General features: G+C 38.5%; 1 protein-coding gene across 1 annotated transcript in view; it reads right to left on the reverse strand.

Moving 5' to 3' along the window:
* Nucleotides 1-526: 526 nt before the first annotated feature.
* Nucleotides 527-13,860, reverse strand: part of LOC121965871 (uncharacterized) — a 33,309-nt gene continuing 19,975 nt past the window's right edge. Inside the window, exons 8-11 of the mRNA XM_088074961.1 lie at nt 6,122-6,203; nt 5,926-6,005; nt 3,181-3,412; nt 527-3,061 (exon numbers count right to left, since the gene is read on the reverse strand). Of these exons, the coding sequence (XP_087931087.1) occupies nt 2,989-3,061; nt 3,181-3,412; nt 5,926-6,005; nt 6,122-6,203 (467 nt within the window). The 3' untranslated portion in view covers nt 527-2,988. The remainder of the gene's footprint in view (nt 3,062-3,180; nt 3,413-5,925; nt 6,006-6,121; nt 6,204-13,860) is intronic.

Consider the following 13,860-nt stretch of genomic DNA (forward strand, 5'->3'; position numbering starts at 1 on the left):
TGTGTGTGTGTGTGTGTGTGTGTGTGTACACTGCCTGTTAAAGGAGCAAATATTGCAGCTTGGCCATTCTGTGTAAAAGGTACGATCGCTGGATTTGGGGAGTAAGTCGTAGGTAGTAACTGCGCTGAAATGGTCTCTGTATTGAAAGATATCTGTGTAAAAAGGGCTTGTGTGTCATCACACTGAAATGCGATGACACCAATTATAGTGGAGACTGCCACAGAAGAAGATCTGAGTATTTTATGAGGTGTTTGTGTCCATCTGTCTGATGGGTTAGCAAGTAGGGAAGCTCACAAGCATGACCTACTAACATCATTTTGTTGCAGGTGTCCATGTTTTTCCGAGGAGATGCACAGGGATGCATTTTAAACAGAGGTAAGGAATTTGAAATCACAATTATCAACTTCCAACATGCAGCAGTAATCACTTTTGAGATGCCAAAATCTCAAAGTTGTTTAGTTTCAGGGGAGCTTTTAAGTCTCTTTTAGGGGAGAATGAGCACTTCACAAACATGTTGACACTTGGAAGGATTTATTAACAAGAAAGTTTATTATAGAATAAAATATCAGAATATTTAAACAATAGCAATCAGTGCAATCAATACAAAAATAATAAGCTGAGCTTTAAATGCAGACAAAACAACAGTAAAATCATTTTAAATTCAACAAAATATAACTTGTGATGCGCCATAAGTAAAAGATGAGAAAATGAGCAGAATATCTGCAATATTTGACAATAAAAAGCTGATGAAGTGAATAAACAGAGGAACAGAGAAAGTCTGTGCTTTTTGGAAGTGATTTCGTTGTTCACGGCTTTGTGATACTCTGCTGAGCAGCGTCAGTTTCTAATGACACCTGCAACTTCTTAATTCAAAGATCTGGAAAGTCCCTGAGTTTTAAGCCAAACCATGATGTTTTTTTGCTAACCCTAACCTGTTGCTTTTGTTGCACAGGAAAATAAATATAAGTACAAAGTATTTTACAGATGTTTTTGAGTTTGTTTTGAAAAAGACTGCATCTAACAAGCAGAAAATGAACATTTCTTGTGAAAACGGAAGTGTATTTTTAAAAAAAACAACAGTGCATTTAACAGGTGGTAATCAGCACGCTGATCCCAAACATCAACAACCAGCACGTTCTCATCCGACTCATCACATGGTGCCACTCTGTCAGTGACTATGAATGTCTACATACGACATTTAAGGCGTTCATCTGCATCAGCTGTTTGCGTCCCGGTGTGCTGTTACCATGACGTCAACAAATGCACATGGTGGGATGAAGCAGCGCAGTCCTTATGTTTACACAACAGCGCGGACTGTCAGCGGTGTTAGGATCAGGCAACAAAGTCACAGACGGTTATGTTTAGGCAAAAGAGGCACGTGGTGAGTGATACGGGCCTATAGCATCACCGCTTCAGGAAAGATGCATATGGGTTGTAAACACGGAAACTCAAGGGTGGTGTCTTCAGATTTGTTCTCTCTGGGACCCACTTTCAAAAATTAGCGTATTCAAGCTTCCAAAACGCTGGTTCGATGTGGACGAAATGGCCCTACGATAAAAAACTGCGGATACACCTAAACGTGTCTCCATATGGACATGGCCTCAGTGTCTCTTCTTGGGGGTGTGCAGTTGCATAGTTGGAAAAACAGGCAAGCTGATTTAGAGGAAAAAGGGTGAGCACACTTGTTTGTTTACCTTTAGGGACCAATAGACTCTTGTCTCACTCATGGATGCATGCAAAATAACCTTATTTGGGAACATGTTATGTCTTCCTTCGGAGGACTGTTGTGGTTAAGTACGAGCCTCAGACGGGGACACCTTAAGAATCTCTGTATCGCGATCGAGTCTTTATTAAATCCTGTGTGTAAATCCTCAAAGTCTCCTGAGTTCTTCTTCACACTGTTTTTCCTCATCACAAAGATGTAGAAAAAAAAGCACACATCTACACGGGAAGCAAATTCCCGGCAGGTGTTTGTGGGACCCACCCACCATCAGTTTTGTCCAGTTGTGTTCTCAAATGACGCCGCCTGTGCACGCTGCATGTGGACGCGCCTGATGCCATTCACAGCTGTATGCCAGCATATAACAACATCGCCACCAGTTCTGTCCAAGCACATTGTCATCTGCTGCCGTCCAGCTGCATTAGCTGGAAGCAGTGGGCGGCTTTTGGCGCCACGCTCACACACTGAAGGCACTGACAGAGTGGCGTTATTTGACGTCCGCTGACAAAGCTGCAACCTTCAACGAGGGGGGGCGAGAGCGTGTTGACCGTATGTACTTGGCGAGATGTTGGAAATGCTTTGCTTGTAGCTTTTGCATAAAAAATTGCTCCTTAGTGACACTTTTAAGCAAACACTGCATCGGTATTTGTAAACCACATGTAAGCTGACTGATACTTGAAGCTACTCCAGAGAAATGACCAGGCTGGATGTCGTAGCAATAGGTAATCCAATATTTCAACTCAATCAGGTTTTCATAATTTTGTGTTTAACCCTCCGACACCAGTTTTCTTGTGCTCCATAAAGACGCCTTTCACAAGTTATTTGACCCTTTGAAACAAAATTTCAGCAAATTGATTTCTTTTGAAAACATGGGGGGAAAGGCATTGACCAACATAAAATGTCCCAAAAATTGCAAGATATTTGTAAAAAAGGCCAAGACAATTACCTAAATTTTGTTGTTGTTTTTTTTTTTTGTTTGTTTGTTTTAAAGAGGGGAGGGTTATTTGAAAATTTTAAATTATAGTAAAGTAGGAGGAAAAAATATTAATAAGTTTATATTAAAAATTATGTTACACAAAAAATAATAAAATATATATAATACTTTTTCTGTCTTTTTGCAGGTAATTTTCTTCTTTTTTTCTCTCGTATATGGGCAGTGTCTTGCTAAGTTGCTCGTTGTCTTCTTCCCATGTTTTTGAAAGAAGTGAAGCCAATTTGCTCAGGTTTCAAAGGGTTAACCTTCTGAAACACCCACTGATTTGTGTTGTTTATACTCTTGTATTTTTGCAGACTGTGCTGTACAGTTCAGATGAATCCTCTGCAGCCTCCTGATGTGTTGATCTGTGAGTAAAAAAACATACTTTGAGAATTACGATAAGATCTCAGAAAACTCAAATAATTAACTCAAAAAAAGGGTGCAGATGCAGTAAAACGGAGGAAATAAACTCTCATGGACTCACCCTGTAGCTGCACCGTTACTCTTAAACATGACGGCCGTGTACTCCACATCCTCCTCTTCATCCTCCTCATCATCCTCCTCTTCCACCTCCTTGGGTCTGATGGGCTGACCGAGCCTGATGTTGGAGTAAAGAGGGTCTTCCCGGTTTTTCAAGAAGGTCACGCTGGCATAGCAGAGGTCGTCCTGCTGCTCTGCCTGTGATCTCGGTCTCGGTGCTGAAGGGACGTCACGCACTGTAACCATGTTTACCTGAAGGGTGAACATCACATTAAGACAACAGTAATTAAGAACAACAACATAGGTCAGCGTGTAAGTATGATTTTTATTACCATGTAGAAAAACAAAATGATGTAGTAACACACCTGCAGGGTTAAAGGTGAATATGTTGTTCTGCAGTTGCAGTGACTTTACAAATTATACATCAGACGCTATAAAGTCTTGCATTTGGCATTTATTTATTGTTTCCTGTTGTGTGATTAAGCTTTATTTTCAAGGCCAAAAGGTGAGCCACGGGTTTGAGGTCAGCTCTGTTTTTTGCAATTCCAGCTCATCACCAGTAGAGGTCAATAAAGTTCAAGGATTACCTGACAATGGAAACACAGGATTACCTGTGTTTCCATTGCAGGAGACAGGATTATTTACAGGAACGGCCTCGTAGTCGCTCCTCTCAGCATTTGTGTCTTTATATCAGCGTAGATCCCCAGCAGGACCCACTGGACTCCAGAGTTTACATAATCATTCTTCATCTTCCTCTGAGGGGCTTTATGCTGCGTTCATGTGATATCGGAAGATCGTAGTTTCCGAGTTGGGAACTCACTCTTACAGCTTTGTTGTGTTCATGTGCTTTGAGGTCGTAAAGCGGAAACAACATGGATGGGTTAAACAAGAAGTTGAAAGTTGTTTCAAGGTACAAGGAATAAGGTACAGGTTAGATTTATTAGTCATTTTATAAGCGTAAAAAATATAGTTGAAGGTTGAGTTGATTAAAATCTCCAGCTGCTATGAAAAATTCCATCTGGATGCTCGGGCATGCTGTTGCTGATGGCATCAAACAATTCCTGCAGAGCACTTTTTGAATTTGCGTCAGAGTTTTGTGTCCTATTGGCTCTGAACAAGGTCCGGCCATCCAGTGCAACAGCTTGATCCGGGATGTTAATCATGTCTCGTGAAGATGTGCAAAGAGCAGTCTGATCTCCTGTTGCTGAGGAACAGCTCTCAGTCCAAGTCAGGTCAGCCTCACCCTGATGCCAGCTCTCCTCCCTCTCTTTGCTGTTTCCATATGTGAATTAATAAAAAAGTTTCTTACCGTTGACCAAACATTGACTTTTGGACGCCATGTTTATGTTTGTATGACGTCAAGTTGGCAACTCGTGTCAGAAAATTATTTTCAAGTTTTTTTTTCAACATGAAAGGTTGTTCATGTGAATTTTCCCAACGGGAAAGGCATGACATCACATCAGCGCAGTATTAAAATTGGCGCTTGTTGACCTCTGACCCTGCAGTTTTTCAGTTCCCACTCCAAGGCAGGGACTTGTATCTTTGTAGAAGTTCTCAAAAACTGTCCCACAGGGGCGGTTCCTGCAGAGCAGACACACCAACGGACGAGACGCCATAAAACTACCCCCAACTTCCTGCAGGGGAAACCTGCCTACAGTAATCCAGTAATAAGAGGACCAATAAATACATCACCTACAATGCTAGAATACTAGTATTGTAATACTACTACTGTAAAACTACTAGTTTAAAGTGTCCCTGTCTCCGCACTTTATGATTTATATGTCCAGTGTGTCGGATTTAAGGGGATTTATCGGCAGAACAGGAATATAATATAATAAGTATGTCTTATTTAGTGTATAATTACCTGAAAATAAGAATTGTAATGTTTTTATTACCTAAGAAAGAGTAGTTTATATTTACATAGGGAGTATATTCTCATCTACGGAGATCACCATGTTGCATATGTTTCTGTAGAAGCCCAGAACAAACAAACCAAACACTCTAGATAGAGACATTCACGTTCTTGCATCTCTTTGCTCTCACGGCAAGAGCTTTAGATGTAGAGCTTTTTTCTGTGTTTTTACGTATTTAAATCAACATGTCCGATCATTTTGGAAAGAAAGAGACCTCTGCAGATATGTATGCAGATATGGGGATAATACTATTTGTAAAATTTTATGAATGTTGTATGATGTTTTGTACTTTATTGAATCAAATGTTGTCATTTATTTATTTATTCCACCTACATGCCCATAGTCTATGGGTGGAAAACATTGGTTTTGCTAAAACGTGGTACAATGCATCTCTCCTTGTTTTATATAAGGCTAATGTTTTATTGCACACTGTCCTTGTCTAAACAGAATTACATTACATTACATAACTTATTTTGGCTCCCAGAATAAACCTACTGAATGATGAATACTGAAGGAATTATGACGGGGAGACATTTCAGCTTAAATCTTTAGGACAAAAGAATAAGTGGGCAAAGGAAAACAAAGTTGTGACAAATGGACAATGAATGGAAATGAACAGGATTTAAAAAAAACAAAAGGGGGAGACGGACAGAAATGGTAAACGGACTACACCTTTATTGCGTTTTTTTTCACTTAGACAAACTGTTTTATAATTGGCCGACACTGACATATTCCCACATGCCTCGCTAAAAGATAAAGATTCAGCTTGAGGAGAAAAATCTTCAAAGAAGGATATAAAGCACTTTTAAAACAAGTTTCCAGGTGAAAGTGGACACCTGAACTCTTTTTCCTCACCTGAAGTTTGTTGTCTTGTCTCACTCTTGGCTCGAGGGTTTGCTCCAAAGACTTTTTTCTTCTGGGTTACAAAAAAGTGAATCAACAAGCAAATGAATCATCAAATAAAATGATTTAACGACTGACCTGACTTAAGGTGCGTTTCTGAATATGAACGCAGTAAAACAAGCTGCTCACCTCATCAACAGGAAAGCAGAAAGGAAAATGAGAGCCAGAAAAATCACGGTGATTGATCCAGCAGCTACGGATTTCATTGAACCTGGAAAACAGTGATAATGATATTTAGACATACTTCTTCTTGAATGTAAAATAATGAATGAATGAGCTATGGACATACACATTAATAGCACCTACTGGATACAATGATGAGATGTAAAGTGGAGTTTTGACGTCCTCTGCTATTTTGGGCTTCACAGTAATAATTCCCGCTGTGTTCGGCTCTGATTTCAGTAATGATGAAGATCTGTCTGAATGCTTTTGGTGACTCTTCATCCTCCTTGTACCAGGTGTATTTAGCTGCTGGGTTAGCGTCACTGCTGCAGGTCAGAGTCACTGAGCTGCCCTCCTCTATCTCAGCAGAGGGACTCACTGACACAGAGAGACGCTTCGGAGCATCTGGAGGAGAAAATGTATAGAAAAGTCAAAATCCTTTTGACAACTGTGATATGTTTGCATTGCTTTTTTAATAACCCTTTGAAAGCTGCAGCCACATCACTTTCTTTTCTTTTAGACACCTTTCACAAGTATTTAAACCTTAGAACCCAAAGCAAATTGGTGCATTTTTTTCCCAAAAGCATGGGGGAAAAGGAAAGCTAGGAAAAAACTATATGTATAATCATCATAATTACAGGTTTGAAATTATTCTACAAAATGTTTATAATTTTTAAGCATTTTTCTCATGTCCTTCCCTGTTTTTTAACCTTAATCATTTTAACCCCTTGAAACCTGAGCAAATTGGGGATTTCTTTTTAAAATATGGGGAGAAAGCAATAATCGACCAATCAAGTCATGACCCAAAAATTAGCAAGAAATGTGTTAAGTTTCAAAATATTACCTTAAAATACACACACACAAAAAGAAAAGGAAAGAATAACGAACCAGAAAATGACCTGGAAATAAGTCCTGATTTTTTTTTTGTTTTTTAGAGGAATACATTGTTTTCCTGAAATATAACTTTATATTAAATATTTAATAATAATAATTATAAATTTAGTTTCCTGGACATTTTTTTTTTTTTTACAATTCTCTAATTACCCCCTCCCAGTTCTGTTCTGAAAGTTTGCCAAGTTGCTCATTGCCTTTTCCCCATTGAAAAAAATACGTAAATAAATTAAACCAATTTGCTCATGTTTCAACAGGATTGTGAAGCTTGTGAAAGGCATATGAATGAAGCAGGAAAACCTGATGTTGATCCAGGTTTTAAAGGATAAAATGTACAAATGGCATGTGAGTATAGTCTTAAAACATACTTGTAAAAACTATTAACCCTTTAAAAGCATTGCAATGGCACTTTAAGGTATATTTCTCCCAGCCTCAGCTCATCAAACATTTACACCCACCATCTGTGTGTAAACACAGTGTTTGTTGAAGAGATATGCTGAAGTTTTACTTACACTGGACATCTATGCGTACAGGCGTGAAGGTTATGTTGCCATATTTGTTCTCACATTTGCAGTGGTAGATCCCGCTGTCCTCAAAGCTGATTAAATCAAAATGATGAATGCCTTCTGGTCCCTGAACCAGTGTTTGGTTCTCCTTGTACCAGGTGTAGTTAGCTGCTGGGTTAGCGTCACTGCTGCAGCTCAGAGTCACTGAGCTGCCCCACATGACTTCAGTAGAGGGATTCACTGACACAGAGGGACGTTTAGGAGCATCTGAAAGGACAAAAGGGAGACAACTTGTGAATCTTTGTTACCAGAGCAGCTCTTATGGACTGCCAGGAGCCAGAAGGAGCAACACATTTACTATTTATTATTATTATTATTATTATTATTATTATTATTATTATTTACTATTATTATTGTTTATTATTATTGTTTACTTAAAGAAATCAACAGCCTGTCTTGTCAGACAGGCTGTTGATTTCCATCGTGGTTCTTTTCAAGTAAGGAAACTTTAGAGCTCTCCAACATGCATCACAAAAAGGGTATGGCAAGAAGGAAATCCAGGCACTCCAAAAGTATTTTAGCGTGAAAAACGAGGAGGATTTTAAAAAAAACATGTTTCAAAAAGATGATTTTGAAGCTTTGGCAAAGGCCGCTGTTTGGACAAAACATGCTGGCTTTTTTAATGATTTAGCCACTGTAATAAAGCACCCGATACTATTCGTGACCTACGTTTGATTGTGATCCAAAGAGCAAACCAGTCAGCTCTCTATGCATGACAAAAATTTGAAGCGACTGAACCTCTAGTGCAAACTCACTGCATTCATTTACATGATGTTATAAAAAGACAAATTATTGTTTTAGTTAGACTAAAACTGGACTTTTAAAAAAACAAAATAGACATGACAGTCCAACAGAAATCAGACTAAATCAAATTTCTCAAAATTGGACAAACACAGCCAGATAATTTGATTGGAAGTGGAGCTATTCCGTCATGTAAACACCTCAGTCAGACTTTAACTAGACTTGGCGTCCTCCGCATGCTTCTAGTTGCCTTACAGGCCTCACTCAGGGGTTAGGGATATGGACACCCCAGCCACACCCTTCCTCTGATAAATAAAGTACAGTCCCACAACACCAGCATGGAAGCTAAGTGATGTCCTGCTGTGGACGGGGCCACAGCAAAACATACTTAAGCCAACTGAAAAAAATCAATTAAAAATATCAATATCAGTTTAAGTGTACACTATATTTGAATATTTGCTCCTCTTTACCTTAAACAGCAGCTGATGGAGGCAGCAGAAGAGCAGCAGCTCTGCCGTTCAGTGGAGTAAAGTAAAAGTAAAATGATTTTTCTCAGCAGAGTCTGATGTTTTTGATATGACAGCTTCAAATCCTCATCAAAAAGGGCTATTTTTCAGCAAGTTAAAGTGGTGAAAATATTCTAGATATGCCGTAGGCAACACTTAAACTGATATTGTTTTTTTAGGTGGCTTAAAACTTATCAACGAAGGCAGAGTTTGCTCAGCGCCATTTGATTATATGTGCGTGACACTGTGGTCTTCTACCCCGAAGTTATTGTAAATAAACAGTTGTTATTGTTATTCGGTCTATCTCACAGACTGTATAAATGATAAAAGTTTTTAGCAACTAGCTGAAAGAGGGCATATCTCTAACAGATGTGGCAGAGTGGGACATACTTCCGTCAATGAATGGATTCTCTCCCGGTGCTTGTTTACTGGGACAAGAACAGCAGTCAAAATAAATGTCCTAACAGAGCTCTAACTGTAGCTAAGCTTAGCTGTGCATGTAAACATAATGACTGTGCCGCTGGGACCACAAAATCCAGTTTAGTGCTCTACTAACATGAATGGGGATAAACTGATTTAATCGTGCAGCTGTCGTGCAGTTTCCAAATGTTATCAGACAGAATGGACAAAATCCTGATGGTGAAACAAGTCACTTTGTGGTGGTTGTCACATTTTAAAAAATGTATCCACCGATTTGCAGGCATCTCTTTCACCATGTCAATGCCCTGACACACCAAACCGACAGTTGAGAATTTGTGGCTCCAGTCACTGTGGTGCATCCAGCACCTTTGGCTTTCGTCAACCCTCACCAGCTTTTTTTTCCCTACGAATCAGCATGTTGAATTGGTGTTGGAGGCAGTAGAGCTTATTAGTGAAGAAAAACACAGATTGACTGTTCAGATCAGCGCACAAGAGAAGAAACAAAAAAGGAAGGATGAAGTGAGATCAAAACAAACTTGTTATATGAGGTAAAGTTGTTTTTCCATAACCATAGATACCACAGATATACTGTTACTGGACAAGGGTTTCTCTGAATGTATGATGTCTATAAGAATGTGTTTTATGTGTTTTTTTTTTTAATTATTAAGTAGTCTTTGCGATGCATTACTGTGCACAACACAAACACAACAGTTCTTTGCAGGCGATTACACACTAAATAAAACAGTCTTATTATACTATATTCCAGTTCTGCCAGAATTTCCCTAAATCCAACACACTGGATCTTTTAGTACATAACAACATCATAAGTAAGAGACAGATGGGCCTATCACATAGTAAGTTAATAAGTTAGTAAGTTAGATATTTACACTGGACATTGATCAGTAAAGATGCAGAGTTGATCTGTCCATACTGATTCTCAGACGTGCAGTAGTACTTCCCTCTGTCCTCAGAGCTGACGGAGGTGAAATTAAAGATTGCTTCCTTCCCACTTGGTAATGTTTGGTTCTCCTTGTACCAGGTGTATTTAGCTGCTGGGTTAGCATCACTGCTGCAGCTCAGAGTCACTGAGCTGCCCTCCACTATCTCAGCAGAGGGACTCACTGACACAGAGGGACGCTTTGGAGCATCTGTGTTAAGAGATATTCTCAGTTAATAATGTTTTTCTGCAGAAGAACATGTGGTAATACATTTCAAACTGTGAGTAGCATTAAAGCATTAAAAAATCTACTTTTGCAAAGACTGGACTAATTTAAGTTGTTTGTTATTTTCAACTAAACTCACATTTTACATCAACAACGGTGATCGTAGTTTTCGACCCCAGCTCGTTCTTAGCTGTACAGTAATACTGTCCAGAGTCAGAGGACTGGATGGAGCTGAAGACAAGCTGTGGTTTTTTACTGAGAGGTTCAAGGTGTGGATTTACAGTCTTCCTGTACCAGGTGTAGTTAGCTGCTGGGTTAGCATCACTGCTGCAGTTCAGAGTCACTGAGCTGCCCTCCTCTATCTCAGCAGAGGGACTCACTGACACAGAGGGACGCCTTGGAGTATCTGGAAGAGAAATTGTTATTAGAAACAATTTAGTTATGTTGTCATGTTATTCTGATTTATCACTTAAAACATAAAGACCATTTGCCTGTCATTAATAACTGTTCAAAAACTGGAAACTGCATGTTGAGGTTTTACTTTGAAGAACAAGGTTTTACTTTGAAAAACAAATAGTTACTGACTGACAGTATCCACTCTGTCTCAGTCAAAAAGTGTTAAATTAACCCCGGTTGAGAGCTATTAACAAAGACCTCATCAATACAAATAATGAAGCATCTCAAAAACAGAAACATTATATCTATTATATATATATATATATATATATATATATATATAATATTATATAATTTGTTTATTATTATATTATTATCATATATAACATAAATATATATTATATGTTATATATATACATTATATCTCAAAATAATAAAGCGTGTCTAAACTGAGATTTAGCGAATCCACTGAAGTTAAGTCTGAAATTGTAATTGTATTATAATGTCAGTGTTTATTAAGTATGTTTTTTTCTTGACAGAGTGGAGTGAACTTACACACTGGCGGAGAATAGCTTGTATATTTTCTTATAGCACAGGAATAGCTGTCTTCAGAGCCAGAGTTGACTGAATAATACTGAGATGATCCTTGCCAGATCGTCACTTCATTCTTGAACCAGGTGTAGGAAGGATGATCAGGTAGAACACACCTGCTGTGACACTTCAACAGTAACCAGGTAGAATATGACCTGCTCACCTGCACCTGGAGATCTGGTTCTGTGATGAAGGAACAGGAATGTTATTTGAGACAAAACTGTCTACATACACACATGCAAATACACACACATACAGATTTTTATCCAGACAAACATTTGGAAAAAAATAGTTTACATATGAATAAAAAAGTTACCTCTGACAAACAGAGTGACTCCAGGTAAACCAGTATAAGCTTCAGCGGGGAAGCTTGTTTTGAACCTGAACTTGTACTCAGCTGAGTCGCTATCTTTCAAGCTCTTGATTTTTAGAGTGCAGATGTTGTTAGAACAGTGAGTGAACACACGACCTGAATACTTTCGGTCTTCTTTCAGATCCTGAGGCTGGTCATTTTTAATTGTAGTAAACCAGAATGTGTTGTCAGCACTGGTAGAATATGATTTTTTTGGGTATGTGTAGCTGCAGCTTATTTCCACTGTTGATCCTCGTACGGCACAGATCTGAGTTGAGGTGTACTTTACTCCCCAGCCATTGTTAGCCTGTATCACTGTAACACAAAGCACACGAATTATAGTCAGACTCAGAACAACATCAGGATATAAACTTTCATTTAGTTTTGAAGGTGCTTCACCTTATCAAATCCTGGAGACAAACTGTTCCAACTTGTTGATGACTTGATGAACAGTTAAATCTGTCATACACAGCCAATAACCCTGTAACACCAACACATCCACTGCTACCATTAAACTATTATATATGCAACATTTTCTTAAACCCTAAGGACATGTTTAGTGTATTTTACGTGCTTTTCATTCTTTTTTTGATAATTTTGACTGTGTTCATGCATTTGGCATAAAGTTTGGCAAGCCTGTGTATTTTTATTTAATCTTGGAATTTCCAGCTCAGCTCCTACAATAAATCTAAAATACAAAATTAAAAATTAAGTGCAAAAAATGCAGTTGAAACCCATTCAAGCTGCAATTTTTGCACAACCTATGAGAATTAAAAACAAACAAAAAACACTTTGCATGTAGTATATTGAAAATCATTTATTTTTTGTGAGGTTTTTTTTTCATAGTGGCATCAAGACAAAAACTTGGCATTTAAAGAGTTAAAATTCTGAAAATTAATGGATACTTGATATTTATGATTAGGGCTGAAATTGGTCAAAAAAAAAAATTAGGGTGCCTAGTGGCTCAGTGAATAGAGCAGCGCCCTACATACAGAGGCTGTGTCTTTGCCGTAGCAGCCGTGGGTTTGATTCCGGCCTCTGCCCTTTGCTGCATGTCGCCTTCTCTCTCTCTCTCTCTCTCTCCCTCCCCCTTTCACGCTCAAACTGTCCTGTCATATAAAGGCAATAAAAGCCCCAAAAATACTCTTAAAAAATAAATAAATTAACTCAATGAAAATAGAAATTACCGAGGAGGATTAGGAGAAGTAAAGGTGATTCTGTGTAAAGTGTGTGAAGCTACATTTCCCAATACTTCTGCTCTCATGCCATCCCACTCTAAGTCAGTGTGAGACAAAAACATTCCTATAGTACCAATTTGTTTTGGTGTCTCACTGTTTTACCGCAGATATATCTTAACTGGAACTGAACTTAAGACCTCTGTATCATAAGTTTTTCTAAGATTTTTCCTTCTTTGTCAAGGACTTTGTAACATCTGTCAGTTTGAACATTATCTCGGCTTATGCCAAAGTGAGAAAGAGTTATGGGGAAATTTGCGAATCCTGTTTAACGTGATAATTTACATTGCAAAGGAAAAGCCAAAGACAAAAACATGATCTCTGCAGTTTATCTGTACATTCACTGAAGCAGGACATCACACAGAGGGTGCGGTGCAGAACGTGTGAACTTCAACACAGCATTTCCAGAACCGACTGCTGAAGTATGAACATTAGGAGGGTGTGAGACATAAAAAAAGAATCAGCTTTGCTCGGTTGGTTTTTGCTCTGTGGTCGAGCTGCAGCAGAGTGTGAATGGAAACTGCGAATGGAAAATGCAGAAAACCGAGGCGCGGGCAAATAGTGTGACATGTAGATAACCAAATAACAGACCTATCCAAAAAGAGAAATAGCCCAAACTACTGATGTTATCAAAAAAAAAGCCCCCAAATTAACTGATGCACATGTCTGTTTTAAAAGTGGAAATTATAGCTGTATAACTGCATCAAATATTTTTGACTGCTACCAGCTTCCACTACTAGTCAAAAGTAGGAACAAACAGTCACAATTCAGATTAAACAAAAGTGAAATATAGTGAACTAACTACATTAATTTAAATGTGCTCTTGTCAAGCCAATCAATCTGAA

This window comes from Plectropomus leopardus, chromosome 3, assembly GCF_026936395.1.
Source record: "Plectropomus leopardus strain MGB_pleo_1.0 chromosome 3, ASM2693639v1, whole genome shotgun sequence".
Lineage (NCBI taxonomy): Eukaryota > Metazoa > Chordata > Actinopteri > Perciformes > Serranidae > Plectropomus > Plectropomus leopardus.